Source organism: Gracilinanus agilis, chromosome 2, assembly GCF_016433145.1.
Source record: "Gracilinanus agilis isolate LMUSP501 chromosome 2, AgileGrace, whole genome shotgun sequence".
Classification (NCBI taxonomy): Eukaryota; Metazoa; Chordata; class Mammalia; order Didelphimorphia; family Didelphidae; genus Gracilinanus; species Gracilinanus agilis.
The window spans coordinates 599,003,742-599,024,128 of NC_058131.1; the positions used below are offsets into that span (position 1 = coordinate 599,003,742).

A 20,387-nucleotide genomic window follows, 5' to 3' on the forward strand; every position below is an offset into this window, starting at 1 on the left:
ATATAGACTCCTGTTTCCCCACTGTGGCTGGGAAACTGGTATTAATTATTCCTTCTCCAGAAAAGGCAGGATCTAGGGCCGACTGAGTTCCTTATCACAGGGAGAGGCCTAGAAGGAGGAGGAAAGAAGTTGGTCTTTCAGGAAATACTGGTACTGGTCACAGAATTATTGTTATAAAGATCATCAGTCTCAAAATCTTCAATCTAACCAGCATGCTTTTTTTTTCAGTCCAGCCTCCTTGTTATTTTTTTATTTTTATTTTTTTATCAACTACATGTAAAAACAAATTTCCACATAAGGTTTCCTAAGTTATATGATTGAATTTGTCTCCCTCACTCCTTCCCTTTTCCCCTCCCAGTACTGGCAGACAATTCCATCTTCTACCCATCATGCTTTAAGAAGGTTGATAATAGACAGAGGCTAGAAGATTTGGGGCAAGAGGAGGGTAGAAAGTGAGTAAAAAGTTAAGAAAACAACGATATCTGGATCCTCTAGAGTGCAGCACCTCAACAAAAGAGGTATTTTGAAGGTATGAAACAAAGAGGAAGAAAGGGTAGAACAACCATGATGAGAGTGAAAATTCAGGAATTACAATAGTGTGGCTATGGAGTCAGTTAATTTTTTTTCCCATTAGAATATTAACATTTCCCTCTTCTGTAGTCTTTCCCATTGGGAGTAGCTAGCTATTTCTCTTCCCTTTAGCATTTCCAGAGCATGTGCAGGGAGGTGATAGCCCAAAAATGAGTGGCACTCACCATTCATTCACTGATGTTTACTGTGCACCTTCTATACTCATAGCTCTGTGCTATGGGCAATATATTGGGAGATAGTCAGCCAATGAGGCAACAAGAATTTAGAAAGTATTTTTAATGTACCAGGCACTATGTTAAGTGCTGAGGCTTAAATAAAGGCAAAAATAGTTCCTACCCTCAAGGAATTTAAGAGTCTAGTAGGGAATATAAAGAAAAAGTGATACACAAAGGTATCTATCAATAAGAAGTATATTGACTAGTTTGAGAATCAAATTAAAATCCATGAATATTAAATGGAAGTACTAGAGTTTAAAAAAAATTTAAAACAGAAATGCCACAGAATAGTATATGATTATGCAATAAATTAGTGATAGATTGAATATCTTTCATGAAGTTCATAGGAAGGAGTAACTTGGAGTAGTCAGGAAAGTCTTCAGTGAAGTAGAGAGAAATTGAGTTGAGCCTTAAAAGATAAACATGATTTAGAAAGGGAGAGATAAAGGGAGAGGAGTTCCAAAATGGGAAGAGGAGGAAGGAAAGCAAGCAAGAAGTTGGTAACATACAATTGTACTATAGGAAAGAATTCAGGACAGGTGATCTGTATATATTTTAAATTAGCCTAATTAAAAGAAGGACTTAAGCTATGAATGCAGACTAGTTCCTTGATGAAGAAAATATCAATTGAGAAATACTAATAAAGACTAACAATTGGACTTAGGACACAACTCACAGTTAGTAGTTAGGCAACAAAGAGGAAATACTTTTTTAAAACAGTCAGGAGAAGTAACACAGAGGAGGTATGTTTAACAGAGGGCAAGAAAGAAGAAAATTTGAAGGAGTTAGTTGGTCAAAAATATCAAGCAATGCAGAAATTTGAAAGAGAATAAAATCTAAGAAAAAGGTACTGAATTTGACAGTTAGATCAACAATGGTGATTTGAGAAAGCAAATGTAAACAAATAGCACGATTATAAGCCATATGATGAAGCCCAAGGAAGAAATAAATGATAAAGAAACAGAGGCAACAAGTATTGTCTATACATTTCAAAAAGCTGGAAGTGAATGAAAAAGAAAATTAGACAGAATTTTGAGAGGGTAAGACCATCAAGAGACTTGGGGGAAGTGGCAAAGTAGATAGGAAGCCCTATGCATTCTTAAAGGAATTAGAATAAGGAACCAATGGAGAATAAGAGGTTCAAGATGTTATAAAGAAACTATTATGAGGCATAACGGATAGAGTTCTAGACCTGAAGTCAGGAAGACAAGTTCAAATCTGACCTTGACTACTAACTAGTTATATAGCCTTGGGAAAATCACTTAACTGTCTGCCTCATTTTCCTCATCTATAAAATGAATAATAATAACAGCTACCTCTTATGTTTGTTGTGACTATAAAGTGAAAATATTTATAAAGAACTTTGCAAATCTTAAAATGCTATATATTTTAGCTATTGTTGTTATTAGAAAGAGATAGGGCAATGGAATTAGCCTTGAAAAAGAGAGGGAAGGATGAGAGAAAAAAATGTAGAGAGATACTCTGAAGCTGAAAGAAGGAAATATTAAGGAACTCACACCAGATGGTCTCAATTTTCTCAACAAAAGCCAAGATATTTGCTTAAAATAAAATTTGAAGAGATCAAATTTGAGGGCTTAAGAAGAGTGGAGAATGATTGGAATAACCACTAAGGAGAGTCTACCCTAGGAATTGGCAAGTGTTGAATATGAGGATTGTTGAGAAGTATCAAAGGCTAAACCATGACAGGAAGAGAGATCTCACAAGGAGATGGGTATACTTGAGCTCAGAATAGTCACAATAGAGAAAGAAGTGGGATTTAGTCTCCCCTACACATGATCTAGCCCATGGTGGTGAACCTATGGCACCTGTGCAAGAGGGGGCACTCAGAGCCCTCTCTATGGGCATGCCTGCTGTCAGCCCAGCACAGAGCTCACCAGAGTTCATTTCTAGAAAGCCAGGCTGCTTCCCTCCCCCTCTCCACATGGGCCTGAGAACATCACCCACCCCTCTAAAAGGTTTGCCATCACTGATTCTAGACCAAAAATCTACTGCTTTGTCCTATAGAAATCAACACAACACCTCTAATCTTAAGTTGTATACCTATAATGCATATGAGATCAAAGGATTAGATATTTGGCTTGGCTCCAAAATGAAGAATTAGAATGAAGGATTATAATTTATGAGAAAACAGATTTTAGCTCAATATGAAGATAAATTTCTTAACAAGTTGGAATTAATGGGCCACCTCTAAAGGAAGTAAGATCCCTATTGTTGAAGGTCTTTCAAGCAAAAGTTGAGTGACTATTTCAGATGATATCATAGAAAGGGTTCATACTTTGGATAAGAATTAGACTAGATGACCTCTAGGACCAATTCTAAATATAAAATACGTTTCTTCTTTGGTTGCTGTCATGGACTAGGGCTTAGGGAGAAGGCCAGGGAAGGAAGCCTTGATTTGGCAATCATATGCTTTCGGGACACACATGGCTACCCATATACCATTCCAAAGCATAAGAACACTTTTTCATAAGTAACTGAGTATGCTTTAAGTAAATATAGAATAAAAAAAATAGAAATCAAATTAAAGGCATAAAAAGTTAGAGCCAGATATAATAACAAGCATACAAATTATATTGGTAAGGGACTCACTGCAATCGATTCAACAGACATTTGTCAGGTGCCCAGTATGTGTGAGATCATTTCTAATGAAAACATAGGTAAAGGAAAGAACTTTCATTCTAGATCCACCCAACACTCAGTTGCTATGGCTTCAAGAAATGATGATGCTTGGCACAGGGGCCTTTTTTCCTTCCATTCCTTCCAGAGTTACCATGCTTAGGATAAGAATAGCTCCTTGAGGGCAGGGGCTGTGTCCTCCCCAAACAGATGATGTGCATGAAAATGTTTTCAAGCATAAAGTGTTATATAGATGTAAGCTATTATCATTATTATTATTGTTGTCATTATTATTCATCTTTGTATTCCCCAGTGCCTCACAGAATGTCTTGCCTATAATATGCTGATTAAATTGATATGTTTGTTGAATCATATTGTGAGACCCCTGGGGATCCACAAAATGAGCATTCCTCCCCTCTAACCCGCCCCTCCTTCCCTCACCACTCCTCCAAAAGGAGGGATTGTAGTCTGGTCTGTAGCATCACAAAATGTACTTCGCTGATTTATCTGCCAAGAAACATTTGGATTTAATTATTTATGATAGTGTCTCATTGCACCCTAGGATGTGTCCTGGAGTCTGTTCTCAGAGACTGATCAAGTCTTTGTAATCAGAGCTCTTGCTGCTGTCTCAGCTAGTAAATCTCTGCTGAGAAGTGGGGTGCTCCCATCAATGTGCCTGTGAATCATCCAGTGGATTAACAGAGGGAAGAAGATTAGCCAAGTCTGGCTGCACTGCTCCCGTGTGTTGCTTTGTATACCACACGTGTTTTCTGGGAAAACTGGGAACTATCCCATATCCTTCCACAGGACAAAATGTGTCATTTCCCTCAGGAATTTCCCCAAATTAGGTTATTCAACAGTCTACAGCCATATTATTCTACCCTTCTGATAACATTTACCTCCCCTCACCTTTAAGCCCTGCTCAGGCTAAAAATCTATCTTTCCCCTGCAAGAGCCTCAATGCCAATTTTATAATATGAATCTCCATGCAAATAATTCTGGAAGCACCTGATAAGCAAAAAAAAATTCAAAATAAACAGGTCTCAGGCAGAGAAGACTTTTTTTTCCTTTTAGGAGTTTTCCTAAAATGCAGAAGTTACAGAGATGGTATTACTCCTATGGTCCTCTATACATTTACAACTTAGTGGAGAGAGCACCAGATTTGCAATCAGGAGCTCTTGGTTCAAATCTCACATGTACTACTAACAAACTGTGTGACCTTTGAGAAATTACTTCACTTTTTTATGCCTCAATTTCCACATCTGTAAGATGAAAGTGGTTGGAACTTGAAGTTCTCTACCAGTTGTAACGCTCTATAATATGTTTACTTGTTGGCAAGAAGCATTCAGGCCAATGATTCTTATAGGATCCCCCCTATCCCCCATCCCAACTTGCCGATAAGTTCCCAGTCTCAGGATAAAATGTGCACATTGCATAAAAAGCATGTTTCATCACTGGCGTTTAATACTTTGTAAATAATGATCAGATTATTTTTGCTACTGGATCACAGAGGCTTAGCTAAAGTGAGCATCTCCAGCCCAATAGTACCCAAATCCCTGATCAAAGACAGCTGCCTCCCTAGAAGCCTTATGATCATCCATCCTAGAACAACACATGGTACCAACAACTCCATGAGGAAACTACTCTCTCTATCACACCCAAGAAGGACCAGGAGTTATTGAGAACAAGATTGGCCTCTGGAGAAGGATTCAAGCCAAAGTTATGCCATTATTTCCATTGCATCACAGAACATGCCTAAAATGAGTTCTTTCCTACTCTGCTCCCATGTTTCCCTCCACTTAACTGAAATAAAGTTTTAGACTCTAAGTCCCTTTCCTAGAATTAGGAGATATCACATGTCTTAAAAGAAGCAGCTTGGGGATGCAGATATCTAGTGCTGGACCCATTCCTTGGTCTCCTTCAACTAGTTCAGTAGAAGCTTTATCAGTCAGAGAAAAGATTTAAGGAAGAGTTACCAAATACTCATCCTACTGTCATCTCAAAATGAATAGGCATCATCACTACTGGATAAACCTCTTTTCCTGAATTGATATACCTAAGGAGTAGGAGAAATTAGGTGGCTGCTCAAGCAAAAAGAAAAATCATATGACATATACCAGTATATCTTCATTATCAAATAGTTGAAAGATAGATCAGTAGCCCTGAGTGTGAGGAGCAGGGCAATGAAGTGGAACTCACTTCACCTCCCTGGGCCTCTGTTTCCCCATCTGTAAAAGAAGACATTTGGATTAAACTCTCTTCTAATTCCAAGACTCTATGATCCATAAGCAGTAATGTAAGATTTGGGAAACCTCAGATGTTTTGGCTTTCCAGTCAAATGCCCGGCCTTTTCTCCTGTAAAACTATGGGAGTTTGGTTCTTCTGGGTACAAAGTGAGTCTGTAAAGGAGATGCAGTCATGAGGGACAAATACTACCCTTAGGAAATCAGTCCTTCAGGCAAGATCAAGTATCTAAGAAAGGGGTCAACAAGGCAAGATGAAAAGATGCAAAGGGATGAAAAAGGAACTGAGTCCTCTAAGCTAGACTGGGGAAGTGGCAAAGGTATTCTAGGAACTTTGGGAGTTCTTGGCTACCAATGTGCATAGCTAGTTTTGTGACTGAACGCAGCCAGCAGCATACTCAAAATCTAGTCTTTCCCGATGTGAGGAGAAGCTAGAGAATGTTTTTTTTTTCCTTGAATGGTTCTTCCTTCCCATTTATTCTTTTCTATCATAGTCACAAGTTTTGCAAGTCCTGTGAACTCATAACATTGCACTCTGGCTTGACATAGATCATCTTTTGTAAGGCCACAGACCAGATCAGAGCCAGGATTTCTCTTGTTTATTTCTTCACTTCTCCTCATTAGACCAGATCCTTTGCCTCTGATCTCTCTCCTCAATCTCCTCTGAGCTTTATCTGTCTCAGGAAATAGGTCACCTTAGGGAAAACTACTGCGTACACCCTGGGACAGGCAGGAGGGCAGGAGGCTACTGAAGGCAGCAGAAGGTAAGGCCCTCCCTCCACAGTGCTTTGAACCTTTTCTTCCCCTGCTGACTTGGAACACAATAGAGATTTTCCCTCACATCTGTTCCAGAGCCAAGCAGGGAGAGCCTATTTGGAAGTGGGCAGGAAGTGGTAGATGGCAAAGAATGAATTTCTAGTTCAAGAATTCCCCAATCCTGGATCTTTGGCCAGACTAGCCCCATCCCCCTCCAAAAGGGAACCCTCCTACTGGAGTACTCACATGTGTCCGGCTTGTGGCAGTTATGTCCCTGTCGGAAGTACTGAGGGTTCTCAATGACAGGGATTCGAGTCATGCCAATCACCACTGTGTCCGGCCCGGCGTCCAGCGACGAGGGTGTGGTGATTCCATGGTTTATATGGTGTAGTGGGCTAGCTGAATCCTCCTCACCGCTGATTACAGCCACTGGACCTGCCCAAGTCATAACACAAAGAAAAAGGATCATCAGTCAAGGCTTAGCTCCTGCTATCTGCCCCCCACTCATATGCTATACATTTCTCATGTGTCTAGAGTAATAACAGTTAAGACTTGTTTAGTGTTCTTCAGGTTTTCAAAGTAGCACCCATGTTATTTCATTTGATGCTCACAACAACCTTGAGAGGTAGATGTTATTATTATTCCCAGTTTATAGAAAACCGAGGCTGGAAAAGATTAAATGATTTGCCCAGGGACACAAAGGATTTGAACTCAGGTTTTCCTGCCTCTAAGAACAGCATTGTCCCCATTACACTACCCATTTGTCTGAGGACAGAAAGACTCTATGAAAAGCCTCTATTGATCCTCAGATACTGCTCACAGTGGCTCAAACTGAGGAATAGAATCAGGAAACAGGAAGTCTATATCACAATAAGAAATGAAAAACCATTACTGCAGCCATCAAGTTATATTACATTAAAAGAAATGCCATGGCCATGAAATACTGAAAAGTGTAGCTCACTCCCCTAATAATCTACTTAAACTAAATACATTACCGAAAAGTGCTCTCCAATTGACAAAAAACAAATGATTCTGATAAGGAAATAAAAAGGTGGGAAGGGTAACTCAGACTTATTGACCAATTCAGATATGAAAATCATAGTTCTTATAGGATCATAAATTTATAATTGGAAGGAACCTTAGAGGCCATCAAATCCAACTCCCTTTTCTTAACTGATGAGTAAAATGAAATGGAGAGTTAAATGTCTTTCCCAGAGTCACACAAGTGTAAGTTACAGAGGTGGGATTTGAATCTAGGTCTTCTTAGTCTGCCTTCCCTTATTCCTAGTTGCTTCTTTATTTAAAAAAAAAAGTCAAATAATATTATATCCAATCAAGGATATTGTCCTTAGGACAAATTCAAAAGAATGGTAGGGTCCTTTAATAACAATGTCAGGAATACTAAAAGTAAAATAAGCTAAGACTTGTATTAGCCAAAAAGGCCTTTGTGGGGGTTTTACTCAACATTTATGTTAGAGGTAAGAGAATAATCAAAGAAATGATAGGACTTTAGAGGAGTGAGTTGTATAATAATAACTACTAAGAAAGGAGGCAGAAATATTCAATTCCCATTTTGCTTCTGTTTTTTCTCCAAAAAAATGATAAGATAAAAATAGATAATTAGTCTATTGAAAACTAAGAAAGGTGGGAAAATATTAAGAGAACACTTAATTGTCCTTTATGAGTTTGTCAGTTAGCAATGATGAACTATATATCCAAAGGTACTGAGAAAACTTGTGAATATAAATAAAATTGCAGAGCTTCTTTTGAGATGTGTGTGTGTGTATTTGTGTGTGAAAGACAGTCAAAAAAAGAGACAAAGGGAGATGGAGAGAGTAGGGGATAGAGAGAGGCAAAGACTCCAATTTTTTTAAAAGGAAAAGGTTGAATTGATGTAATCCTAATGAGCTTGACTTCAATTCCTGGCAAGATTCTAGATTTCATTATTAAAAAGATCAATCATTGATTGATTGATTAATAATGTGGCTTATAAATACCAGGAAAGGGAAGTAGGGATCATTTTAACTAAGAATGAGTTAATCAAGAACAAGTCATACCAGACTAATCTCATTTCCTTTTGGGACAATGAATTAGATAAGTTGAGCAGGGTAATGCCATCATTATACTTCATTCTCTCATTAAAATCTTTTTTAAAAAACACATAGTTGTGTGACCTGGATGAGAGTATAGTTGAGTGAATTCAAACTGCTTAAATGACTAGACTTTAAAAAAAATACTCTTGCTCATATGATTCATTTCAATCTGGCGGGAGGTTTGTAGTGGAGTGCTCCAAGGCTCTGTCCTTGGCCTTATTCTGTTCAACATTTTTTATCAGTGATTTGGATGAACACTTAAATAGCACAGTTATCAAATTTGCAGATGACACGAATCTAGAAGAGACAGCTAATGTGCTATATGAAAAAATTGGAAACCAAGAAAATCTTGACAAGCTAGAATGATGGCTCAAATCAAGGTTAGAATGATAGCCCAGATCTAATGAGATAAAACTTAGTAGTGATAAAAATAAAGTGTGCTGGAAAGAGCACCAGATTAGGAGTCAGGGGACTTGGTTTCCAGTCCAAGTTTGGCTGCTTCCTCGCCATGAGCTCAACAGATCATTTAACCTCTCTAAGTCAGTTTCTTTCTTTATAAAATATAAAATATCCTTAAAAATAGGGATACCTGCCCTAGCTTAACTCACAAGGAATTTGTGAAGGCAAATTGATATCTCCAAAAGCATGCAAATAACTCTATAAAAACATAAGATATTATTGTTATTTCTTTTAAATGTATACCCTTACTTCTTCCAAAAAGGATTTGAAGCAAATTTATGATTTGTCTCCCCAGGATTTTTCTGATGGGAGGGTGGGGAAGATGGAAAGATGCACAAAGCACTTTTAAAAATTGCATGTGGTTTGCATCTCATTTGCATATTGTTATATTTGTATGAACTATGCAATTTATTCTCAGTCAATCTTCCTTGCTCCTTCCTTCTTTCCACAAATATTTATCCAGCACCTGCTATGTGCTAAACACTGTGCTCGGTGCTTTGGGGGAAACAAAGACGAATAATTTTCAAGTTAAAATGTTATCATCACTATGCTGAAGGCTGTCATTTCTTGATTTTTCTCTTTTCTATTCCTCCTCATCTGCCCATAATCATTCACCCAGACCCCCAAACTACAAATGTACAGCACAAAGGAAAGAGACAGATAAAACCCAGAGACAGGTGAAGAGGAATGATAAGAGCTATCAAAACCACCTGTCAGGATTTTTTGTAGAGGGATGTCCTACATCAGGCAGGGATTGGAGTGAGACTTCTCTAAGGTTCCTTCAAACTCTATAACCCTGCGACTCTATGAAAATGCCCACCAAGCCACCAACGGCCAAATGAAGAATATTAGACTAAAGACAACAAAAGTCTGGTGTGAGTCCTGGATGCATCAATTCAGATTTCCCAATTGCCTCAGGTGACACCGTAAACTTTTCTACTCCCATTCCCTACCCCCCAAATCCAGTCAAAGAGAAAGGCCCAGTGTGGGGTATAGGGGGAGAGGATTAAAAGGCTGTTCCAAAAGGAAGCTTATAAGGTTAATTACCAGAGTATTACACACCACCCAACAGTGTTGTTGGTTGTACAATATTTTGATAGGCATGTGTGGCAACACTGTAAAGTGTACCAGCTGGAATTGTTTGTAACTCTGTGAACCCTTAGTTAAAAATGGCCACTCTGCTAGACACGTGGACACCAGATAAAGTACGTGCTGTGATTTAGTTTTTAGACTCAAAAAATGTTTCCATTGCAAAAATCCAATGCCAACTTGTCAAGGATAATGGAGAAAATAGTTCCTATTGACAAAGTGGTGGGCAAAATTTCAGGAAAGAAGGAAAGGTACCTGTAAAGCTTTGAGAAAGGAAATGCAGCGTAATGGCTGGTCCTCCATTTTACCCAACAAGCATCAGAAAGCTTGGCTAAGGACATGACAAATGTTTGAATCTGTCGGAGATTATGTGAAACAGCTGCAATACATTGTTGCCTAAATGCTTGTAATAATGTCTTGCCCAGCAATAAAATCAGTTTCTTAGAAATCCATTTCAAACCTGCCCCTTAAACAATCTTCTTAGATAATGCACAGGCCTGATGAATGAAAGAAGGCACTGTTCTTCTGAAAGTCTAATAGTAGGAACATGCCATTTATTTGATGCACTTCAATCCTGGTGGAATACAATGGTATGAACCAAATGACATCTGAAGGTCCCTTTTAGTCCTGTTTCTATATTAAGTATCTCTGGAGGAATCCTCTGTGAGTTGTGAATGTATTTCTGTTTTCCTGTTGACATTCTTTCCTAGTCTCTCTCCTACCCCTACCCCTACCTATTTTCTCTCTCAGCCAAATAAATTTTTAAAATTAGAACAGGAAAGGACCTTAAGATCACCTGGCTCAGCCTTCTAGAGAATTAAACCCCTCTCATTTCCTTTTTCTATTAATTCACTTCAGTTAAATTTGACAGACATAAAATAAGCACTTCTTGTCATACATAGCACTATGGCAGGTATCAAGAAAGAAAAAATTTAGGCAAGGGATGGTGACAGGGTTCCAAGCTTCATGGAACATATTGATAAGCAGAATGATAGGATGCTAATACAAATAAGATGCTGAGATACAGACTATCACATTTCAACATACAGAATAAAGTATTTACGGAAGTCTAGGATGAGAGGGTGGTACATCGTAAAAATGAATGCTTCAGAAATCCATGCCTTATTATTATTATTAACAAGGATACCCATTATCACCTCTATTATTTAACACTGTGCTAGAAACACTAGAAGTAGCAATTAGAGAAGAAAAAGAAATTGAAGGTATTAAAATAGGCAATGAGGAGTCTAAGGTATCACTCTTTGCAGATGATATGATGGTATACTTAAAAAATCCTAGATAATCAACTAAAAAGCTAGTAGAAATAATCAACAACTTTAGTAAAATTGCATGATACAAAATAAATGCACATAAATCATCAGCATTTCTATATATTTCCAACACATCACAGCAGCAAGAGGTAAAAAGAGAAACACTATTTAAAATCACCCTAGACAATATAAAATACTTTGGAATCTATCTACCCAAACAAACACAAGAATTATACCAACACAACTACAAAACACTTTCCAAACAATTAAAAACTAGATCTAAACAATTGGAAAAACATGGACTGCTCACGGGTAGGATGAGCTAACATAAAAAAAATGACCATTCTACCCAAATTAATTTACTTATTTAGTGCCATACCTATCAAACTACCAAAAACTTTTTTACTGAATTAGAAAAAAAACTATAACAAAGTTTATTTGGAAGAATAAAATATCAAGAATATTAAGGGAAATAAGGGAAAAAAAAAACATGAAGGAAGGTGGCCTAGCAGTACCAGATATTAAGCTATACTACAAAGCAGTGATCATCAAAATAATATGGTACTGGCTAAGAGACAGAAGGGAGGATGTGGCAAAATTGGGACATTAATGCACTGCTGGTGGAGTTGTGAACTGATTCAACCATTCTGGATGGCAATTTGGAACTATGCCCAAAGAGCGATAAAAGAATGCCTGCCCTTTGATACAGCCATAGCATTGCTGGGTTTGTACCCCAAAGAGATCAGAGATAAACAGACATGTACAAAAATATTTATAGCTGTGCTCTTTGTGGTGACAAAAAAACTGGAAAGCAAGGGTATGCCCTTCAATTAGTAAATGGCTAAACAAATTGTGGTATATGTTGGTGACAAATACTATTGTGCTCAAAGAAAAAATAATCTGGAGGAATTCCATGTGAACTGGAAAGACTTCCAGGAATTGATGCAGAGTGAAAGGAACAGAGCCAGAATAACGTTGTACACAGAGACTGATACACTGTGGTAAAATTGAATGTAATGGACGTCTGTACTAGCAGCAATGCAATGACCCAGGACAATTCTGAGGGATTTGTGGAAAAGAATGCTACCCACATTCAGAGGAAGAACTACAGGAGAGGAAACACAGAAGAAAAACAACTGCTTTGAACACTTGGGTTGATGAGGACATGATTGGGGATGTAGACCCAAAAAGACCACACCAATGCAACTATCAATAATATGTAAATAAGTCTTGATTTAACACATGTTAAAACTAGTGGAAATGGGAGTTAGCTATGGGGGGGGGATTTGAGGGGGTGAAGGGGAAAGTAAAAACATGAATCATATAACAATGGAAAATTTTTCTAAAAATAAAAAAATTTAAAAAAAAAGAAATCCATGCCTTAACACTATTTTACAGGTCAGGAAACTGTAGCCCAGATAGTTAAGTGACTAGCCACATAGCAAGTTAGAAACAAAGCTGGCATTCAATCAGAGGTCACAGTTACTTAGAGGCAAATCCACATTCTTAAATTCATATTTCTTAGCTCTCAGTCTGGATTTTTTCACTATATCATGTTGCCTTTATCATATAATATATTGTTTGCTGTTGATTCACATGGTTTTATCTTACAATTCCCACTACACTACATGCTCCCTGGGCATCTATCAATGCATAACGTCTTCCTTATTTCCCATTATACCTAGTAAAATGAAAGCATATAGGAGGCACTCAATACATCCTTCACAGAATCACAAACCCAAGACCTGGAAGGACTTTCAAAGGCCAACTGGTCCAATCTGTAGCTGAACAAATATTCCTTGCACATCTCCTAAATCATCCATTTAACTTTTAAGTCAGACTTTAAATGAGAAGATGAACTTGCCATCTCCCAAACCAGCCAGTTCTACTTTGGCACAGTGCTTAAATTTGTTAGGAAGTTGGGTTTCACCTCTATATAAAACTAAAATCTGCCTCTCTGAAACTTCATCCCATCATTCTTACTAGTTCATACTTTTAAGGTCAAACAGAACAATTCCAGTCCTTGTTTATACAACAGCCCTCCAAATATTTGAACACAGCTTTGTTGCCCTTTCTTTCAAGTCTTCCCTTTCACAAGTTAAACTTTCCCATTTCCTTCATTTAATCTTCATATAAATGTTCTCCAATCATCTCACCACACTCATTGCCGTCTTCTGGACCTCTTACAATTTGTCTTTCCTATATTAAGATACCTAGAACAAAATGCAGTACTCAAGATAGGGCCTTATCAGAGTCCAAAAAAGCAAAAATATTACTTTTCTCATATTAAACACTTTCTCATATTCCATCATAGGATAGTGATAGTTTTTTTAGCTGTCATTTCATACTATTAGGAGATTGACACTGTTGATGTGACCCACTAAAACCTCCAGTTCTTTTCTAGTCCAGCTGTTGCTTTGTTCTGTCTCCTCCACTTTGTATTCATGAAGATGATTTTGTCAACCCATTTGGAGAATTTGATATGTATCCATATTACATTTCATCTTATCCAATTCACTCCATCATTCTAATCTGCCAAAATCTTTTTTTGGTCCAGATTTTATCATTTAATATATTAGATATCCTTCCAAGCATTAAGTCAGTGGAAATTTTGGCAAACATGTTGTCTATGCCTTTATCCAAGTGATTAATAAAAATGATGAACAACACTAGACCTAGGGCTGATCCCTAGGGAACTACATTAGAGACCTCCTTCAAAGCTCACATCAAATAATTAATGGCTACTCTTTAGGTCAGGTCATTGAATCAATTCCAAACTCATCCAACTAGCCCATGTATCTCCATCTTATATAGTGTAAGGGATATTGTCATATACTTTGCTGAAATATATTTCTACCCCATCCCCATCATCTACCAATCTAATTACCTATCCAAAGGAAATAAAAGGGAAATCTAGATGTTCTAGCATGACATATTTTTTTATTTTTTTAAGTTCTGGCTTTTAGTGACCCTTGCTTCTATTTATAAATACTTATAAATTTAATAAGATGTCCTAGAATGTTACCAGGACTAGTCTATAATTTTTTAAATCCACACTGATTATTTTTTTAAACTAGGATTAAATCTTTGCCATTTTCCAGTACTGCAAAAAGTTAAATCAGCACATTCTCAATGTACCAGGAACGGTGCCTGGAATAGAATGCAAGTAAAACTACAATCCCTTGCCATCAAAGAGCTTTCATTCTTTTATTTTAAAAATGTACTTGTCTATTTGCTCATTTGATACATTAAAATACCCAGTACTCCTTCCCACCCTCCCCTCTCCCCACTAAAGACAGTATCATTTGACAAAAAAAAAGATATATGTATATGTAAAACTATGTCTTGTTTATTTCTATTAATTACTTCTTTCTCTGGAGGTGGACACGTACAAGTCATTCTCCAGACAATATTTCTCTTTGTATATAATATTCTCTAGGTTCTGCTAGTTTCATTCTTCCCAACTTCATGTAGACTTTTCCATTTTTTTAGAAAATCAACCTGTTCATCATTTCTTACAGTCCAATAGTATTCCATCACAATCATATAACAAATCTGGTTTAGTCATTTCCCAATTGATGAGCAAATCTTCAATTTTTTTCAATTCTTTGCCACCACAAACAGTGCTATTATAAATATTTTAAGACATATAAGTCCTTCCCTTTTTCCCTTATCACCTCACAAAATAAAGCTAATAGTGGTATAGCTGGGTCAAAAGGGATACACATTTATAACTCTTTCTGGGTATAATTCCAAATCATTCTCCAAAATGGTTAAATCAATTCACAGTTCGACCAAAAGTGTATTACTGTACCCATTTTTCTATGCCTCCTCCAACATTTGCCATTTCGCATTTTTATCATTTTAATTTGAAGTTGAAAGCTTAGGTGTAACTTGATTTTTTCCTTAGAATAAGAAGTTTATACTTAAAACCATTAGTAGTTATCTGTAATGGGGAAGTAAGTGTTAACCTTCCTTAAAAGATCAGGATTAGGGGGCAGCTGGGTAGCTCAGTGGAGTGAGAGTCAGGCCTAGAGACAGGAGGTCCTAGGTTCAAAACCCGGCCTCAGCCACTTCCCAGCTGTGTGACCCTGGGCAAGTCACTTGACCCCCATTGCCCACCCTTACCAATCTTCCACCTATGAGACACTACACCGAAGTACAAGGGTTCAAAAAAAAAAAAAAGATCAGGATTGAAATAAGCATGCCCATTATCATCAGTATTGTGGAATATTGTTTTAAAAATGCTAGCAATAGCAACAAGAGCTTTCATCCTAATGGAGAAAACAATACAGAAAATGAAACTGAGAAGAGAGAGAAGTTTCTGATAAGGAGCAGGTGTGAGGGACACAGAAGTACACAGGAGTACAGATAGTCTGGTAAGAAAAGAAGAAATGGCTGGCATAAGTGCCCTTTTTAAATGGAAGTTCTAGAGGGAGCCCATCACCCTCCAATCAAAGGGTGGGGACCCAGGGGCAGAAAGTACTTCTGAGGAGTGAGTTTCATGGCTAAAGGGATCCAGAATGAAGAAATGCAAATATTTTCCCATTCTCCAAGATCTTTCAAAGATCACTGGTGGTAAAATCTTAGGAATTATACCTATCAGCCATCCATTATTCCCCAAATTTCATCTATCCTGTTCCTATTGAATAATTTATACTTTTTCCAGAGCCAAGTGGCAGTTATGTGTTCCATCTTTCTTACCAAGTTCCATCTTACCAAGTTCCATCTTACCAAGTCTCAATGAAATGCATAAAGTCAAATCTACTTTCTATAGTTCATTCCAATTTATTGCTTATTTTTGTGCATTTGTATATAAATATAAATATATGAGATCCTGTGTTTTATTGCTATCTCCCTTCTCAAATATTATCTCTTGTGAATTGCGGGTCCTTTCTTATGCTAGTCTCCTTGTGTCATACCAACTCCTTTGTATGGTACGAAGCTCATCAGATCTATATGGACAGTTCTGTCTTCCTTTTTTCTTTTTCAATTTAAATCCCACCTAATTAAATTTGCAAGTCTCCAGGTAAATATTATTTTCATCAGCTCTTGTTAGGTGTAGCCTTTTGTTTTCCAAAGGAATATCAGGAATAAAAACACTATTCTCAGACACTAACCTCTCAGCCAGCTGTTCACTCTCAAAATGTGCCTTTCACTACTTTCAAACAGTGGCAGTGAAGAAAACACCACCTGTGTCCCCCAGAGTATATAAATTTTTGGGTAGGATTTCATAATTCTTAACCATATTTTCTAGGTTCCCTTTGGTGGTATCATTTATCCCTACATGAATCACCAAAAGTGGACAATAGTCGTCAGATTTAACAGTTCTTAGGGAAAGGGAGGGGTGGGTCGTATATGACCCAAATATATGCCCCAGGAAAATAGCTTATGTTATTTATGTTATTTATCAAGGAGAGTTCTCAGTCTCAGATCCTTAAATGATTAAACCCCTTGGGGAGTAGCACTGGTTTGGCACTGACTGGTTTCTAAATTTGCAAGGTTTCCTTTGATAACCTGAATAGATGTTAAAGGGCTATCGGGACTTTCCAATGAATGAAAGCACAAGGCTTAGTAGCAATTAAGCTAAGGAGTATAGGCACATCCATATCCAAGAAGCATCTCCATAGTCATTGGAAGTAAAAGATGTGACACAGTTCCTGTGATTTGGAAGATTTCATCTTCTTTAAAAACTTGGATGGGACTTAAAGTTCATTCGATTCTAAGCTCCATATCTACTACTTGTTAAAGATATTTTACCAATCTCACAATTTGGTACTATCTATAATGGTTAGAATTTGCCACCTAGGAAAGAGGAAAGGGTTGGCAAGTCCATTAAGAGATCTTTAGACAGATTGAATCTACATAGATATCTTGGTACCTCCCAACACTGATAAATGTTTTTCCTAAATTGTTACCACATCACAGAGATGCTCAACCAGCTGCCCACCCACTGCCTTCTTCCTACACGCACTCTAATTTGAGCACAATACCATTGCCCATTCACCTCAAAGGCAGAGAACCCAGTAGTTTACTGGAACGCCACAAAGATGACAAAGCTAAAATATTGCTTTTACCCATGTGGACCATTTTCCTTTCCTTGCTTCCTCTTTTTTGTCCACTATATTTTGAGGCATCTTTGACAGTAAGACAAAAACAAAAATCTTAACGAACCATGGAGGCCCTGAAGGAGGAAGCACTTTTTCTTCCCATCTTAATAAACAGAGCACAGAATCTTATTAAGATACTGAAGGAGAAAAGAAAAATGGAGAAAACCTCAGACATCTAGGGAGTTGTCTTCTATTTTCTTGAAGCTGCCAGAGGCTAAGCAGGTCAAGAAAATGAGTAAAGCCTTCTGAATCAGAGTTCCCGACACACACAGAGACCATCTTTTACCTGCTCCCTGCTTCTCTCCTGTCACTAATCCATTTCTAATTGCACAATTACTTTATTATGTGGCTCTAATAAACAAAAAGAAATAGAAAAAACCTTGAAGCCTTTTCACTTAGTTCAAGCTTTTGAATAAGAATTGTAAGAGTATACAGCTCTCTTCCCATTAATCTCTTCTCCAACCTGTTGGGTTTTGTTGTTATTTGGAGACATTCAGTGGTCTTTGTTCTTCCAAGCATAGACTAATAGATAAATTGGGTAATTAGGGAAAGCCTGATGGCTCCAACAGGTGTTTATTTGTTTTCCTTTTCTCACAGTAGGAAGGACAGCATAGAGTCTCCATGCTAACACTCAGAGATCACACATAGTGGGATCCCCTTCCTGGATTCTATTCATACACAGTGAATTAATATCATAAGAATTAACAGATCGGGCTTTTCTGTGTCAAGGAGAGCTCAAATCAGACATGATGACCACAGGGGAATTAATTAGAGACATGGGCTTAGCACAGCTCCTCAAAATAAAGAGAACAATGGCCCAGAGATTCCTTAAGATGCCCTTCCAGATCCTACAAAAGACCTTTATCAGTTGACCATGGGTAAGTCTATCAGGACCCTAAGACAGAAGGGATTGGGGAGGGTGAAAAAGGAGAGTGATCAGCAAACAGTAGTTTCCCAAATAAAATCATTCACACTTCAGGACCTAATGTGACTGTTCTAAAAGTATCTCCCCAATAGCCTAGCTACATCATTGCCTTTTGTACTAGAGATGAGTTGCAAGGTTCCACAAGTTCCATTTCTGTCCATTCTATGTGCCAATACATAGGACATTGCTGAAACAGATGATATGCCTGGCAAAGTTACAGATGACACACAGCTGGGAAAGGATAGCTGCCACATTAGACAGCAAAGACAGGAGGCAAAACAGATCTTAGGCCCACTGGGCCAAATTTAATATGATGAATTTTAATCAAGATAAACATAAAGTTTTACTGTCATATTCCACACACCAAATTCTCGAATACAAAATGGAAGAGGCATAGCCAGACAGAAGTTCATCTGAAAAGAACCTAAGGATTTGAGGACTCTGCAAACTTAATATGATGCAATAGTACAATATGTCAGCTAAGATAACCTCATCCTAAGCTGCATTAAGAGAGACAAACACCTAAGAAGGAATTGATAGTCTGCTATATTTTGACCTTATTAGACTCTGTTGACAGTTCTATTCTGGGTACCACATTTTAGTAAAGACATAGAAAGAATGTAAACTTCTTGTGGACAGGGGATATTTCCGTTCTTTTTTTGTCTTTGTATCCCCAGCAACTAGAATTAATTTCTAATACTTAGGAGGGACTTAATGAATATTTGTTAATTGATTGATAAATATAATGACTAATAAACTGGAGAGGTTGGTTGATTGGTTGGTTGTCACCCTTCATACTCAAAGAGGACCAAATTGACATCTCTGGTGATGTCTTTTGACTCATGAATAAATTGGGTTTAAGTAAAGCACAAAAATCACAATGTTGTCAACCTCACTCTCTCTTCCAGAATCATCAAAGTCAAGCAGTAAGATAAAAGTTAAGACAACTGGCTATGACCTAAGATGTAATGGACGACCCTGACATCTTCAATGTCTGACCAAGCTCTAAGAGCTCATGCAGATCTGCTTCAGTCGCCTTCATGGCCATTGGAACAAATTGTTCTCTGCCACTGGTGGAAGTTTTCACTGCCTGGGATAGATACCCCTCTAACTCACCAACTGGGTTGAGGCCTGTCTGTTACCCTCAGCCTGGTTTAAAACACCTGCCAAGACAGGTTTGGTCTTTGTGCATGCTACAGCTTTTTGGAGCCACAGACAGATGAGAGTTGGGAGGCAGGTGGACATCAGAGAAAGAAAGCAGTCCTGAAAAGAACTTGGCAAACCTTCAACCAGAGACACTAGTCTTCCTTGAATATCCTACCCAAGTAAATGGACAATAAAGAGCCTTGCATTCATGACATATGGAGAACTAGCTGGCACAATAGATAGAAAACTGGACCTGGAGTCTGAAAGACCTAATATCAAAAATAGCCCCAGAAACTTACTAAATGTTTGACTGCAAAAAAGTCAATTATCTGCCTCAATTTCACCATCTAGCATCTCTTTTCCAGAGTTGTTGTAAGAATAAAAATAAATATTTGTCAAATACTTTACCAATCATAAAGTGCTACATAAATACTATTATTATTGTTAAAATAATTACATTATTATTAATAATAATCATAGTAGTTTTTAAATAGCTCTTTAAGGTAAGCAGAGTGCTTGACAATTATTTCATTTTATCCTCATACTGATCCTGGAGATGCTATTGTTAATAATTATGATTAATAATAATTATATAATTGATTAAGGAAGGTAGGGAATTTTAATCTGGAGGAGACCAGATTCATGACTTGTTATACTGAAAGAGAAATAGACTTGTTAAGTTATGTTACAGAAAGAAAAATTAGAATGATGGGTAGAAGTTAAAAAGTGGCAAATTTATGAATACAAGAAGAGAATTTTTATTAATTATTAGGGTTACCAAAATGTGGAATGGGCTACCTCTGGAATTAGTGGGGTCTTCCAATTTGTAAATCTTAAAGCAAAAAAGCTTTG

At 37.5% G+C, this 20,387-nt stretch overlaps 1 protein-coding gene across 5 annotated transcripts in view; it reads right to left on the reverse strand.

The window, feature by feature from the left end:
* NTRK3 (neurotrophic receptor tyrosine kinase 3) overlaps positions 1–20,387 on the reverse strand; it is a 445,036-nt gene that overhangs the window by 161,995 nt on the left and 262,654 nt on the right. For all 5 annotated transcript variants that reach the window (XM_044665439.1, XM_044665438.1, XM_044665436.1 and 2 more), the window contains one exon: positions 6,689–6,877. In XM_044665439.1, the coding sequence (XP_044521374.1) occupies positions 6,689–6,877 (189 nt within the window). The remainder of the gene's footprint in view (positions 1–6,688; positions 6,878–20,387) is intronic.